At 38.2% G+C, this 14160-nt stretch overlaps 1 protein-coding gene across 1 annotated transcript in view; it reads right to left on the minus strand.

The window, feature by feature from the left end:
• Positions 1-1671: 1671 nt before the first annotated feature.
• Positions 1672-14160, minus strand: part of ICA1 (islet cell autoantigen 1) — a 59501-nt gene continuing 47012 nt past the window's right edge. The window contains exons 10-12 of the mRNA XM_009486690.2: positions 12831-12872; positions 8826-9107; positions 1672-1793 (exon numbers count right to left, since the gene is read on the minus strand). Of these exons, the coding sequence (XP_009484965.2) occupies positions 1672-1793; positions 8826-9107; positions 12831-12872 (446 nt within the window). The remainder of the gene's footprint in view (positions 1794-8825; positions 9108-12830; positions 12873-14160) is intronic.

Here is a 14160-nt window from a genome sequence, read left to right on the forward strand (position 1 = left end):
ACCAAGTTGGGCTGAAAAGCAGCCTGTCTATCCTTTGAGCTCCTAACGTTTTTGGCATGCAGATAATCACAGTTTGAGATGAAGAGGATTTTGGCAAACATCCTGTGTTATGAGTGCAAACTAGCACTCATAAATGTAAGTGCACCTCAGCATAAACCTTAGGTATTTCCCAGTTAATCCACTTTGTAGATGCCTTATTTACTGCCAGAGACAGTGGAGTTTGGGCTCCCTGCTAATGCTCAAGAAAGATATACAGCTCAGAAAAGACAGCTTACTGAGCAAGGAGCTGCAAGTACGACACAGTAGGAAATACTGTGGAAGGAATCAAGTTCTATCTTCAGAAACAGTTAGGCATCTCCATCAGCTTCCATGTCTTAATCTCCAGCCTCAGTGCTGGAGACCTGGGTGGGCTGGGTACTGTGCAAAAAGATGACCAGACCATCCTTTCCCATTGTATGTGAAAATATATTGCTAAACGTCTGAAGAACTTCTCTGGCAAAAACTGAAGTACCTTGAGACTGGTCGTGAAAAACTTCACCAACGTAAAAGGAAAATTAACTGAATTAAAAAAGGACAAATACAATAAATTTCAAAGCAGGTCTTCTACGGTGCATAGAGCAAATATGCAGAACTTGTGATCTTAAAGCGGCTGCTGACACATCCTTTTTACCTTCCTTTGCTGTAAAAGGAGAGCAGGGAGGCAAAGGGACACTGAGTTCAAATTTTCTTACTGTCCTACTGGATTACTATTCAGAAACAGTGTGAGGTAATGATATGAATTATGTGATATGTTTTATCTTCAGATGCTTGTTATGTACCAATTCAACAGCACACCAGCATTCCAGTAGGAATAAAAGGTCTTTTTTGTCAAAATCATTTTATTAAAGAGTTAATGTCACAACAAGCTCAAAATAACACATGCTTCAGAAATAAACCGGATGAAAAATACTCCAAACAGAATTATGAATGTTTTGAAGGCATGGTAAAGCGTAACAGTTGCAAGAAACTTCTGGAAACAGGTGCAAATTCTGTCGGTGCAATGGAGAAAAACCCTCAGAAAAGAAGCCTGCTGGGCACGACTTCTGTTTATGTAGTGCAGTTTGTCTAATAAGTTAAATCAGAAAGGGCACAATTTCCATGGCTGCACGGACCCAAATATATTTCTTCAATAGTTAGCCCCAGCACAGATTTTTCACTGTACTATTAAAACAAATTTAGTTGACATCTTAACATAGCAGTTATATATATATATATATTATATACGATAGATGTTTGACTCATGCAGCCTCGTCAGTTACATGATTTTTTTTTTTTATTTACTCAAGAAACATTATAAAAAAATAGGTCTGCAATTTGTATTTCACTCCAGTGTTAGCTCCGCATCACCTCAGGCAAAGACAGTGTTTCAGCAGATAATCTAATTTGGCAAGAAATCTGCCCTAATTCTTAACCTCATTTTTGTAAATCCACGTAGAAAATAAATGCGAACTCTTTATACAAAACAAGAGCAAATAACTGTACCTATATAAAAGGGGATTCATTCCCTTTAGTTTTATTATCATGGCACATACTTTATAGTTTCACAACAGCATACTAATTTTCATTTAGTTTATTTAAACCCCAAAATAGTGTTGATGAATGGAAGAATGTGAGTTACCATAGGCAGCTGACTCATGCATTAAGCAATTCATGTTCTTTATCAGTTTTCCCAACAGCATCAGGATTGGATAACGGGTCAAGGTCAGCAAAGAGACTGAACCAGGCAGTCAAGTCTTTAGGATTCTTTGGAGGTTCTGGAAAAAAAAAAAAACAAAACCAAAACCAAACAAACAAAAAGAAAAAAAGGACAGACTTGTCAGCTATTTTAAAACAAAACTGACTGAATGTTTGACTGAGGTCAAGCAAATGCCATGCTATTGTTTAATTTATTACTAAGGGCACTTCTGACAAAATCAGAATGAGTGATGGTATTTTAAAACACTACCTTTAACAGAATATGGAACTTTAGTCAGAATTAATGTTTTACACCTGTCTGCCTGTGTATTTTATATGGCTTCTGCCATGATAAGTACAGGAACACTTTAATTAAAAATAGAAACAATCTCACTGTGTTTAGCTTTCTTTCATGAAAGGTATTTTATTTGTGTTTGCACCTGCATGCCTGCAAAAAAGTAAAAGGAAAGTGAAGGCAAATGTTACTTTCAACCTCTCTTACAGGACTAAATTCCTTCACCTAAATCCAGTTCATGTGACTGTTCTGTCCCTGCTGTATATGACCACACAAGGTCAATACTCATCTGGAATGAAGTTCTAATGGCGAGGTACTGGCTGGAGAGAGAGAGGGGGTACATTTGATAGCCAGTTCCAAGTACAACTTCTTGTATTAGGGTATATTTTTTGATGGATATAAAAACCTGTGAACTGGGAATATGTTCCAACAGCAGCTGGACTATTGCATCTATGTGTCTATACTGATGCAGATTTCACAGAGGTCTCATACCTTTCCAACAGGGCAGATGTTCAGGTTAAAACAGTGACAACTTTGGCTGCTATAAAGAAGGTACATCGCCACTTGCTTTGTTTTTTGTGACCCTATGCTTAAGATGTATTATATTAATAGTGAAATAAGATGCGCTTTTCCACTCAGAGAGATAAGGTCACATGAGAGCATTCTTTGTGACACAAGGAATTTACGGACAAAATAGGCTCTGCCTGGCACGACTTTCACCTTGGTGTCTGCAAGGCTGGAGTATCTGCTACTTTCATAAACACAGATTTCAAAGTATCTGAAGGCTGTTCCTTTTTCTGGCGAAGATCCTGTGGCTGTGGTATCGCGTTCATTTCCAAAACAGTTTCCAAAACACCTTAACCCTATTTTTTTCTGCTGAGCTGAAGAATGCCAGTCTTTTAACCCCAGGAGGCAGGGAAGGAATACATATCACTCCTTTCTTCTGCACTGAACATCTTTGACATAGCTTTTGATCAAATGTGAGTGCACAGAATAGGCTACAAACTGGCAATAAGGATTCAACATATTTCTGGTTGACTTATCCAGAACACCCTAGTCAAAATCAGTGGGGCTTTGTCTCAGTAGATGGCAGGACTATGCACTCTTGGCTCAATTGCAAGAAGTAAATTAAGTTTCAGACAGATGATTACTGATATGATGTATGCTGTCAACAAAATTTGCAATTAGGGCTCTTCTGCCTTAGTAGCCTGTATTTTAGCCACAGTGCCCTCCTAGAGCTTCAAAACACTGTTTAGCTTAGCATCTGCATGCACTTTGTCTATTCTGTGTGACTCAAAATTAAAGTAGCAAAAGAAACTGCAGTTTCAGCTCCCTCATTATATAGTAAATTACTCTTTTGACATACTACTAGCACTGAAGCCTACCAAAGAAATAAACATATACACACACATACCATACACATAACCAACGTGGAAACAGAGTAATTCATTAGTGAGTACAAGATTCTTGATATGTAACTACTACAAAAATAGGTTTTATTATGATAGAGTAACTGAGAAGACTGGAAAGGTACAAGAGTCACAGCTAAAAAGGAAAAGCAAAGTAACTGAAAAAAATACATGACTATCACCTTTCACAGGCGTCTTGTTAGCATTCACATTCAGGCTGTTTGGTTTCTGTGCTGGCTGTGGTATAGACGTTGGGCTCACACTGTTAGCTGCCCATCCTAAAATTCAATAATACAGCAGCATTAGCGTGAAGAATTACTTTGTTAACTCTGACACCCCGTTGTCTGGCAGCACAATGCAGACATCAGATGATGGAGCGGAATATTATGTTTATGGTTGTGACCATTCATATCTTTCCTTGTACACAAGAAATCAGCAGTCAGATGCTGCAGACAAGCAGCATCCTTGAGAAGACAATATCGGTGGATCAGCTTCATCATCTTCAGATTCAGGCAACTGTACTCTTCTCAAACATTTAACCTAGCTAAAAAAGATTTTTTCTTATTTCTTTTATCCAATCACAGTTAATACCTGTTCACAGAAAAGGCCAGTACAGTAATCAAGTCAAGCATAGCTGTAGGGAGAAGAATATCACTTACATTTGGGTGAAAATACCGCACATACTAAACATTTTTTCCACCTTTCTTTACTTTTACAGTTCCAAAGACTTTCATTTCATCAACTATTCCAGAACAAATATATTCAGAGACCCTAGATTTTTTAGTTAATTTTGAAATGATTAATTCTGAAAAAAAAAAAAAAAAAAAAAAATTCTTGCAAAACACTTTGAAGAATTAAATTCAAGATGCACTACTCTGAGTTTTAAAACTAGGTTTTAATGGATTATTTTTTTTGGTTCTTCATTTGAAAGGATCTTCTCAGCAGGGAGACAGTAACTATGCAGGAAAAAGTGAAACTGGGTATTCACAATGTTTTGTTCTTACATGCATATTCCATAGCCACAAAAAAGTTAATAAATACAGTTAATGAGGCCACATGAGCTAGGCTGGCAAAATGAACTCGGGGTGGCGTACCATGGAAACATATTAGGAAAAAATGGAGTATTTTTGTCCCTGGCTTAAGATATTTAAATTCTTATGCTTTATGACCGTTAGAGGACTGGAGGTTGTATTTCTAATTTCAGTAATATCTCCTTTAAGTGTGGCCTGATCAATTATCCATCCGTCTCAGGGATCTAGTGTATCTAATTCTGCAGTATCACAAACAGGATATTCCTCTGTGCACACAGACAGCATTTCCTTATTCAGTCTCTTTTTTCTACAAGTTCATGTTCTCGCATCCTTTTCTACTCTCTTTGTCGTTTCTCCCCTTACTTTCTCCTCTTTTGAGATCAGATATTGGTACCCAGTGTCCTGCCAGTTAACTCTAACAGCCACATAAGTCACATAAACCCTTCCTCTCTCTAATAGATTATCCTCATCACTCTCTGGTCTTACCTTGACTATAAAAGGTCTGAAGCCCAAGCTGTGTTATTAAAAGGAGGCAAGAAGAGCATTTCTATAAAATCACATGAACTAGGAAGGAAATTTAAACCCACAAACATCCTCTGTATCTCCGAGGAAATAAACCAAAAACTTCTTCAAAATCTGGACGCAGAGCGCTCACATGTATTTGGTCTAGGCAAAGGTGATAAAGGCTTATAAGCCTGCCTGTGGCCCCTGAAAATGATATTTTAGAGTTTAATCTTTCAAATAAGCAAATCTGAATAATAAAGAATGAAAAGTATGTAATTCTGAAGTGTTAATACCATACTTTTCCAGGCATTTTCTCTGCTTGCGTTACAAAAGAGGAGAATGGCAGAGGACATTACACACAACTACGGAAAACTGTAATGCTTTCGTTTGTTTGGAGATGCGTTGTGAGAAAGCATTTTAGTATGTCAGTGGATGGAACGGATGAATTGAGCAGCTTAAGCAAATAGGGACAAATCCTAATTCCATAGAAATGCATAGGAGTGCTGCCCAGAAACTTTCTGTACAAGTCCCAGTGACTTCAGTGAGCAGGAGTTGGCACCCTGAGACCTCACTGATGTTCGTTCACACTGATGTGACTGGCAGACCACAGAGCAAAACACCGCAGACCAGTTAACTCCTTTGGAGCCCTCCTTTTGAGTCCCTGGACTAAGGCTTGGTAAGTAGCACGTCCATGAGAGATGCTGTGGTCTGGTTCTCTGCTCACTGAAACGCAGGTAGCTCAAGTACCACTTAGAAAACAAAAAGAACCTAACAGCAGCAACAAAACCATCCAACCAAAAATGCTCCACAAAATGCGTGATGCTTTGGTAATGAATTTATGCATCTATGAAGGTACTGGGAAAGAGTGACACAGAGTTTTTATTAAATACTTTCATGAATTATGTTTCTAGTGTCCACTCACAGTGAGCCACAGAGAACAACTTTGCCTTTCAAAAACAAACTGCAGGCTATCAATCTGAAAGCAGTTGTTGGCCCTAAGCCTGTTCTGGTTTGCCTGTTCACAGGATGGCTTCATTATGTGACTAGACAAAAGATTATTGCAGAGACAGAAAGGAAACCAAACAGCTTACTTTTCAGCTAGCATCTTCACAAACATTACCACAATTAAATTTAGAAATGGAAATGGTGAGCTGCACATTTTCTTACCAACTAGAATATATGTACACGTAGGTAAGATAAAGAGGAGCCCTTAGTGGTATGAGCAAGTAAGCAAGCAAATGAGGCCATAAACATGATGAAAGAGAAAGCCAATGCTCTCTGTGAAAAAGTGGAAAGGCAACCAAACTACAAAGCTCTATCTGGAGGGGAATCTAAAAGATTTGTTGGGAGCATGCTTTGTTTCTTACATATATATACATACATTTATATACATTTTAAACCAGCACCTGGTAGTCCCATAGCAATTCAAAGTCCCATTGTGCTAGATCCTGCCTATAAATACAGCCAGAGAAAACTCTGAGCTGGGAATTCCTGACCGTAACAGTTTATAACCTGCATAGCATTGTGCCTGTTTTACAGATTAAGATCTGAGGCAGAGAGAAAACAAAGCCCCAAAGATTTATGAGTGTGCTTAACGTAAAATAAGTAAGTAATCCCACTGAAGTTAATAGAAAAGTTAATGTGCTTAAAGTTAAGCATGTGAGTTTTAAGAATCTTTATGGTCTTAAGGCCAATTTCACACAGGAAGTATGCAACATTGAGGCTCTAGTGTAGCACCTCACACTGAATAATTATTAAGCAATCCTACCAATTAGGAGAAAAAAAGTGTAGGATATGTATCACAAGTCCTCAGTACAAATATCCAAAATTCATATATTCTAATATTTTCAACTTGTATGTTTAGATATATTAATACTGCAGTTAGTATTTTGTTTTTTTTTTTAAAAAGTCTCTGTTTCCCAATTAACTGACATGGTCAAATCATGGAAGAAGTGTTGTGAAATGAAATGCAGTTTAAGATTAAAGTTGAGATTTCACAAGATATAAAATGGACAGAATTTCACCTTCTGTTAAAAAATAAGAAACAAAAAACTTAAAAAGAAAAATAGCCTATGAAAGTTAGTTTAAAGAATGCATTTTACTTGGCAGCTAGAGTCAGCTGGGAACATGCTGATTATCGGATGCAATCGTTCAGCTTATTAGCTGTGACTTTTCAAATGCCAGTAGATCAATTACCATGATCTTCTGCCAAAACCTTGGAAATCCATTTGAAAACATCAACATCTTTTATTCTTTCAATACATATTTATTCTTTTCCTTATTCGAAAAGATTTTGGGATACCATGTTGACTGGAACGGATTTTCCATTTCTAGTGTTCTTAGAATGCAACATACTTGAGTTCTGATTTTGAAGTGCTAACAGCACTTCAATGCCAGTGTCTTGTGCAAATGACAGCCACAACAACCACCTCAGAAAGGATACCCAGCCCTGTTTTCTATTTACACCTCAACAATATTTTTCCTTCAAAAAACGTGTTTACATTTAAAAACATGTAAAAAAGCTGAAAAAAACCCTCAATCCCGTAATATTTCTGTTGCTATTTTCAGTAGTTTGCTTAAAATCTGTTTGTCTCTGTATCAAGAAAGGTGTTTTTCATTGTTCCTTTTTCCCCTTTCAATAGATACCATGTCTGCTTCTGGTCACAAACTGTTTAATTTGACAATGGAATGAATAAACTTAAGATTTTTTAGCTCATATTTTATGAGGTCAAATCCTACACTCTTCCAGTTGCTCTTCACTCTATCAATCATACTCATATACGCATGTACCTCATCATAAAAATACATCTAAAAATGTGCATCACTGCAAATTGCACTCCACCAGTTTCCATCTAAGCATTGAAGTCAGTGAACGCAAATATCTTGCTTTAGGGGTGGTGGTGATAACTGTATTAATTATAAGGTAAATCTGACTTTCCTATTCTTGGGAATCATGCATGATTGTACCAGTTGCATGGGTTCCAAGAAGTAGTCTTCAGGATGGAATCAGTCTGCTAGTCTTTCCTACATCACTCTTCCTCAAATGAGATTTAAATGACTTGGGACAGAACCCAAAAAGGCAAGCTCCTCCTCCAGCCTGCAAAGCCCCAGGTGAAATCTAGCTGGACTGTGGGGAGGATGATGGTAGTTGCTGGTTATCACCAGCCTGCCTTCCTCAAGGCCAAAGCAGCAGGAGGAAAGCTCTGCCCTAGTTCCCCTCTTTCCTTTCCTCTCCCCGCCAGCAGCAGCCTGGAAAACCCAAGAAAATGAACTGCATAGAAGAACGGGGAGAGGAAGAGTTGCATCCATAGATAACCTGCTTACAAGAGGAATCCACCTTTATTGTTGCTAGGATGAGACAACCCATTCTACCTTACCCATATCCCTACATGCAACAGTATGGGATGGATTGGAAAAAAAAAGGAAATGAATGAATGCAATCAATTTTCACTAAGTTATTTAAAAATAGTATTCCCAGACAAAATACAGTAATCATTTTTGGTTCTTTGGCCCCTTAACAGAGACAGCAGTTGTGATTTAAACAGTAAAACCCACTCAAACAGATTTTGCGTTACAGAAGAAAAAGGTCTCAAAGGCCTACAGAACATTTCAGGAAGCTCAATGGAAATATTTAAGACAGTAATTTTGGCTTCAGGTTTTAGGGTACTTCGTTCACAAACACTGAATGAACAGGGCTAGAAAAACAAATATGCTACTCACATGTTTTTCTCCAGGCCACAGTCTGCTGTAACTTCAGGGTTTCTGCAGCTATGGCACAACATAAGCTGTCACCACACTTCTATATAGCAGAAAACCATACTCTAAAACCTAAAAGCAAAACCATAATGCTAACTGAACAAGATGAGCTCTCACCATGTAAAGACGACTGCAAGTCATTCATGTTTTGGTCTAACAGCTGTGAGGGCAAGAAGCCTGATGGTGTTGGTGCCACAGATGATGAAGCGTTCTCCACATCTCCAGCTGAAGAGTTCATGGTGAGATCAGCAAGTGCAACCTGTCCAAAAACAGCTGTCCACTCTTTACTGAATTCCCCCTCGTCCAGGGAGGAAGCGTTGAGGATCTCATTCAGTAATACCATGTCATCCTTATCACCAGGTTCTGACTCCAAAGACCTCACAAACTGATCCTTTGAAGCTGTCTCAGAACAAGAGAGTCAAGAGAAAGGATTTTTTAGACAAAAAAAAGAAGGAACCTTTTTAAAACATCCAATGTAGGTTTTGTACGTTAAGTGAGATGGAGTAGTTTTGCATGAGTATTTGTTGTTTTCTCTTTTAGACCCAATTCTCTTGGACATTTGGGCTTGTAGCTTATGCAACAAGTAATTTCTTGGTTATCTTAGGTAACCTCACTGCTGCTAAGACTCATTTCTTGTTAAAAAGAATAAGTATGCTTAAAAATCTATTAAACACCACACCAAAATCATTACATAGTCTAATATTTAAAACATTGGAGAAGACTACTTCTATGTTGCTTTTTGAAGCATTATATAAAACTGTCCAAAAAAATCAGATTGGTATAAATTGAAAATACTTAAAAGTTGGGGATTATTCTAGAATTTTGTGAGAACATACTTAAGATGACTTTTATGACCTTCTGACTAATGCTTGAATTATTGGGGTATTTCCCCACGAGAACAGGTTATTCTACACAGAGTGAGAGTTCAATGCTGTAGTAACTTTTTTCCCCCCCTCTCTTAGGCTGCTGACAAATAACTGTCACCATTTTCCTTCTTGTTAGTTTTTCTAGCACCAGAACGGCAACTGAAGAAGCTCTTAGATCACTTGAGCCATTACTCCTTAAAAACAATTTTTCCTATTTTAGAAATGTTAAATAGTTATGTAAAACACATGAAGCATGTAACCAGAAATGTAATCCTTTTCTCTAGCTTACAAAATATTTGGAGAGTGAAAGAACTGTCAAGGAACCCCAAGTGTTATTTTACTTGGGAACATTTAGAGCTCCACTGTGGAAGTATGCAGAGGACAAAAATGGTGGTTAACAACATTGATAATGTTACGTCACTGAAACCCAGATCAGTTTATCTTAATTATGCTCATTTCAAAATTGTGGTAAAGCACAGCAGTAACAATTTATAATTAAATGGCTGAAGTTGAGTCAGAGGAGAAAAAAAAAGCACAAAACTGTATTTTAAAATAGGCTTATGAGTCAGCATACACACCTACGTACTAAGAAACAAATAAACCAACACATAAGGATTTTATTCATTACTGAAGTCAGCTCTGAGATTCAGCTCCTTTCTAATTCATGTTTTTATTCACCTCTGTACTTGCTGATAGGGCCCAAAAATTAGAAATAGAAACATCACAAACATGTCAATTCTCCTGATGCTCACACTAGACTATAACTAAAATACCACAGAAAACAATTTGTTCTCATGAATTTTCAGGCTGCTTTCCCATCCTCAGATAAACAGCAAACAATGTTAACGTTGTCCAAGCACCTACAATTCCCCCAAGCTATTCAGCAGGTGAGGCAGAGGGGTAAATCCTTCCGTAGGGGAAAGGCACTTGCTATTTCAAAGGCACTTAAGAACTCTAATCTCTACGGGGCATCACCGTCTCAAAGCGGCTTTCAGGAGGCCTCTTCATGAACCTGGAAGGCTTACAGGGGGAGATGCAAGGAGAGCATCACTAGCAGCAGATCTGCTAAGGCATACCGCCAGCACTGCACCTAACCACAAATGACGCTTACGATAATGGAACAAAGGCTTTGCAGCAACACAGCTCAGAGCAAAGCTCTACTTCATCTGGGTATCCCACTTTTTCCATTTTTAGTAGTCCCATTTTTACTGGGGGAGAAAGTACAACATAAAGCTTTACATCTTAAGAGCAGTTAGGTCTTGCTGTAGTGTGTATGACCACCAGACATCAGAGGAGTTAACACATTTATTGTCTCAGCAGTCTTTCTGATCTTCCTGCAGGGACGACGCACCCAGAGCAGGGGAGGGTAGGGTGGTGGTTATGCTCAGGCTGCCTCGAGTAAGCACCAGTAAGTTCTACTCGTTTGCAATAAAGGTTATCTTGAAACCAGTCTTGCTTATCGAGATATTACTCATGTGGTATCTCTGCTAGATTAGTAGAATGACATGGACTTTCTCATCTCACCCGTAAATCTTCTATTACTTCTTTTCCTGTTTCTCTGTTTTCATTGCCCATTTTCAGGGTCAAAATCATTTTTTTTGTCTGCACATAGTGCCCCTAACCTTATAAACGTCCATGAAAAAACCCCGAAACTCCCAATAAAACACTGAAAAAACAATGTCACGATATTCTTTTTTGTAGTTGTTTGAACAAGCCTCTAGCAATGCTCATATTCCTTTGCAAACATCCCTTGTTTTGCTGGTATTTAAAAAAAATTAATGCAAAGAGAAACTAAAAATATTTACAATGATGCATGATTGGAAACACAGGATAAAGACTTCCTTCTGAAACACACACAAAAGTGTATCTCTAACTATACTGCTGCACTTAAAATACAATATTCATTAGCCTAAAGCTAGCTATCATGTAAAATTAGGGTAAGTGGCTGATATTGTAACATTAACATAACCATCTTTATCTGAGGTAGCCAACGCACAACTACTTTCATATTGATTTATTTGACTAACAAAAAAAAAAAATAGCCTTCTAACTGACACAGCTAAACTTGGACAACCGATAATTGTATGCATTACCTGTATCTCCGCTAAGAAGGTCCAACAAGGAATGGAACTGAGCAAGGGGAAAACCAGAAGAAAAAAGGCCACTATCAGACATGCACTGACCTCTTCTGCTAACCATGGAAAAGAAGTCATCACTACCTTATCTATCCACAGATTAGGGCTGCCTTCTGCACAGGCAACTGAGGAACTTTCCCTGTTTCTGCCTTCATGGGTGTTTCCCCACATGGGTAATTTCCCCACAGTGCAAGAGACTGCTCATGGCAAATCCAAAGTCGGGGTGTTTGCAAATGCTCTCTTCCTTACCTACCATGAAGGCAGTGCCTTAAGTACCCCAAATTACAGTCTCAGTCTGACTGACCAAATCACACAAAGGGATTTTTTTCTTTGCTTCTATACTTGCTTTTTGAGTTGCCACAGTTGTTTTTGTTGTTGAAGTTTTTTTACTCATTCTTCTGAGATATATGAGTGAAAAGCAAGTGAGAAATTATAGGCAATACTCTCGCTGCATATGAAAACTCAATATAAAACTTTTAGCCAGATCTTTCATATGTTACATGGTAAAACAGTACCCTTTGGAAAAAACCAGCACATCCCCTTGAGCTGCCAGTGATCTAACAAAAGCATAAGGATAGGAGTAGAACCTGGAATGAAAGATTGCTTTCTTGTGTGTATGAGGACAGCACAGCAGATTTAACTAACTATCTGGCTGAAAGAAGTCACCAGTTCTTATATGGTGTTAGGAGGCCTAAATAATTTGTTTCTGATACATAAATTTCTGATATAAAAACTTGTGATCACTGGTGTATTGCCAAGGGTTGTGATACAACAACTAAAGAACCAAAAAGAAAAGTTTGTGAAATGTTATAGGACGGTTAAGGTTTACAGTGGAACCTACTTCAGTGGGGCAAATACAATATAGTTTGGTATACCTAACCTTGAATCACCTGTTAGAGTGCGTTTTATCCCCAATAAGGTTTACTTCACATTATAACATCAGGAATGGTGCCTCTGCGTGTATATGAGTTGAGTTTCCTTTAACACTATTTAAATACTGCAGCTGAATAATTTCATTCAACCTTTCAGATTATGAAAACAATTAAGATCTAAGATTAAAATTATACTTGGTGCCTGTAATTGAAAAGCAGATGAAACAGACATGCACAAACATTTCATACCATTTTCTTCGGGTTGCAGGTCTAATAAGTCATCTATGGCACCTAAGAGCCAAAAAAAAAGAACAGAAAAAGAAAAGCAACAAAAGAAGATCTGCAGTACACTGACAATCAGTATGTATACATCTAAAGGTAGTTTTCTTAAGCCTCTTCACCTGAGTTCTGCTTGTGGTTACAATTTCCTTGTAACGTGGATATGACATCCTTGCCGTCGTCAGCTGTAATCAAGATCCACAAACATGTCAAACTGCACTTGGCACAAGACCATGCTTATGAACAATGTCACTATAAGATCAACATGCAACGATTGTTGGTATTCATGTTTAAAACGAACCTGGTCACAATGGATGAAAGACCCAAGCTATAAGCATTTCTAAGAAGTGAGGAAAATTTCTGAATAATAACCTGGGGGGGATCTTCCTTTGAATCACCGCCTGCCACACTAACCCTTCTCCAGGCTGAGGGCACCTAACTGATGCAACTGCAAGAATCAGACTCGTCTCTGCTGTCCTCCAGAAGCAGAGACACTTCTTTTAGAACACTGTACTTACACAGGCCAGGAGAGAGCACAAAAGTGCCCAGAACTTCATCACTCCCTAAATGACCCTCCTTGACAATATGTTTTTCCTCATGACACCAACCCTGGGAATAGGGAAAAGGAATCTTCCCCCAAAGCCCCCCAGGACAGGATATAAGTAATAGCACCTCTTCTCCTGCAGGAAAATAAATGGGCTAAGATGAAAAAAAGGTATAGCTGAAGGTTATAGGCTATCAGAGGTGAAAAAACACCACTGTACCCCAACTGTAACTACTTTACGTTCTGAGCAAGTTTCTTACATTAGACATGGAGTCAAAACAATCATCTAGATTCCGTCTATCAGTGACGAGAAAGACACCTCCCTCAGATGATTAATCCCATTTAAGATATGCAACAAAACAGGAGGGATGAGTTACCTGCTGAACATGCCTTTCTCTCCCCATTAACTGTTAAGGAAATCTAGCTTCTAGACAAGTAAGTCTGTAGCTCTAAAGGCAAATGAAGGGGTTGGTCACAGTATTGCCAGAACAGCAGATCTGCTGGAAGCCTCAAATTTGCGGCTGAAAAGGAGAAATAAAATTCTCTATAGGGGAATAAAAATTGAATGCCAAACCCTTTCAAGAGAAACTTGAAGGTGCGTTCAGAATGAAATGAAACAGAACCGCTTGCTGTTTCAATCATATTATTTTAACAAGGCTTTACTAGGACAATGACAAAAATGTGCTACCAGCACTAGAACCAGCTGGTCATTTAAGGACCCTTGATCACATCTGATTACACTCTGTATAGATATAG

Source organism: Pelecanus crispus, chromosome 2 (assembly GCF_030463565.1).
Source record: "Pelecanus crispus isolate bPelCri1 chromosome 2, bPelCri1.pri, whole genome shotgun sequence".
Taxonomy (NCBI): Eukaryota; Metazoa; Chordata; class Aves; order Pelecaniformes; family Pelecanidae; genus Pelecanus; species Pelecanus crispus.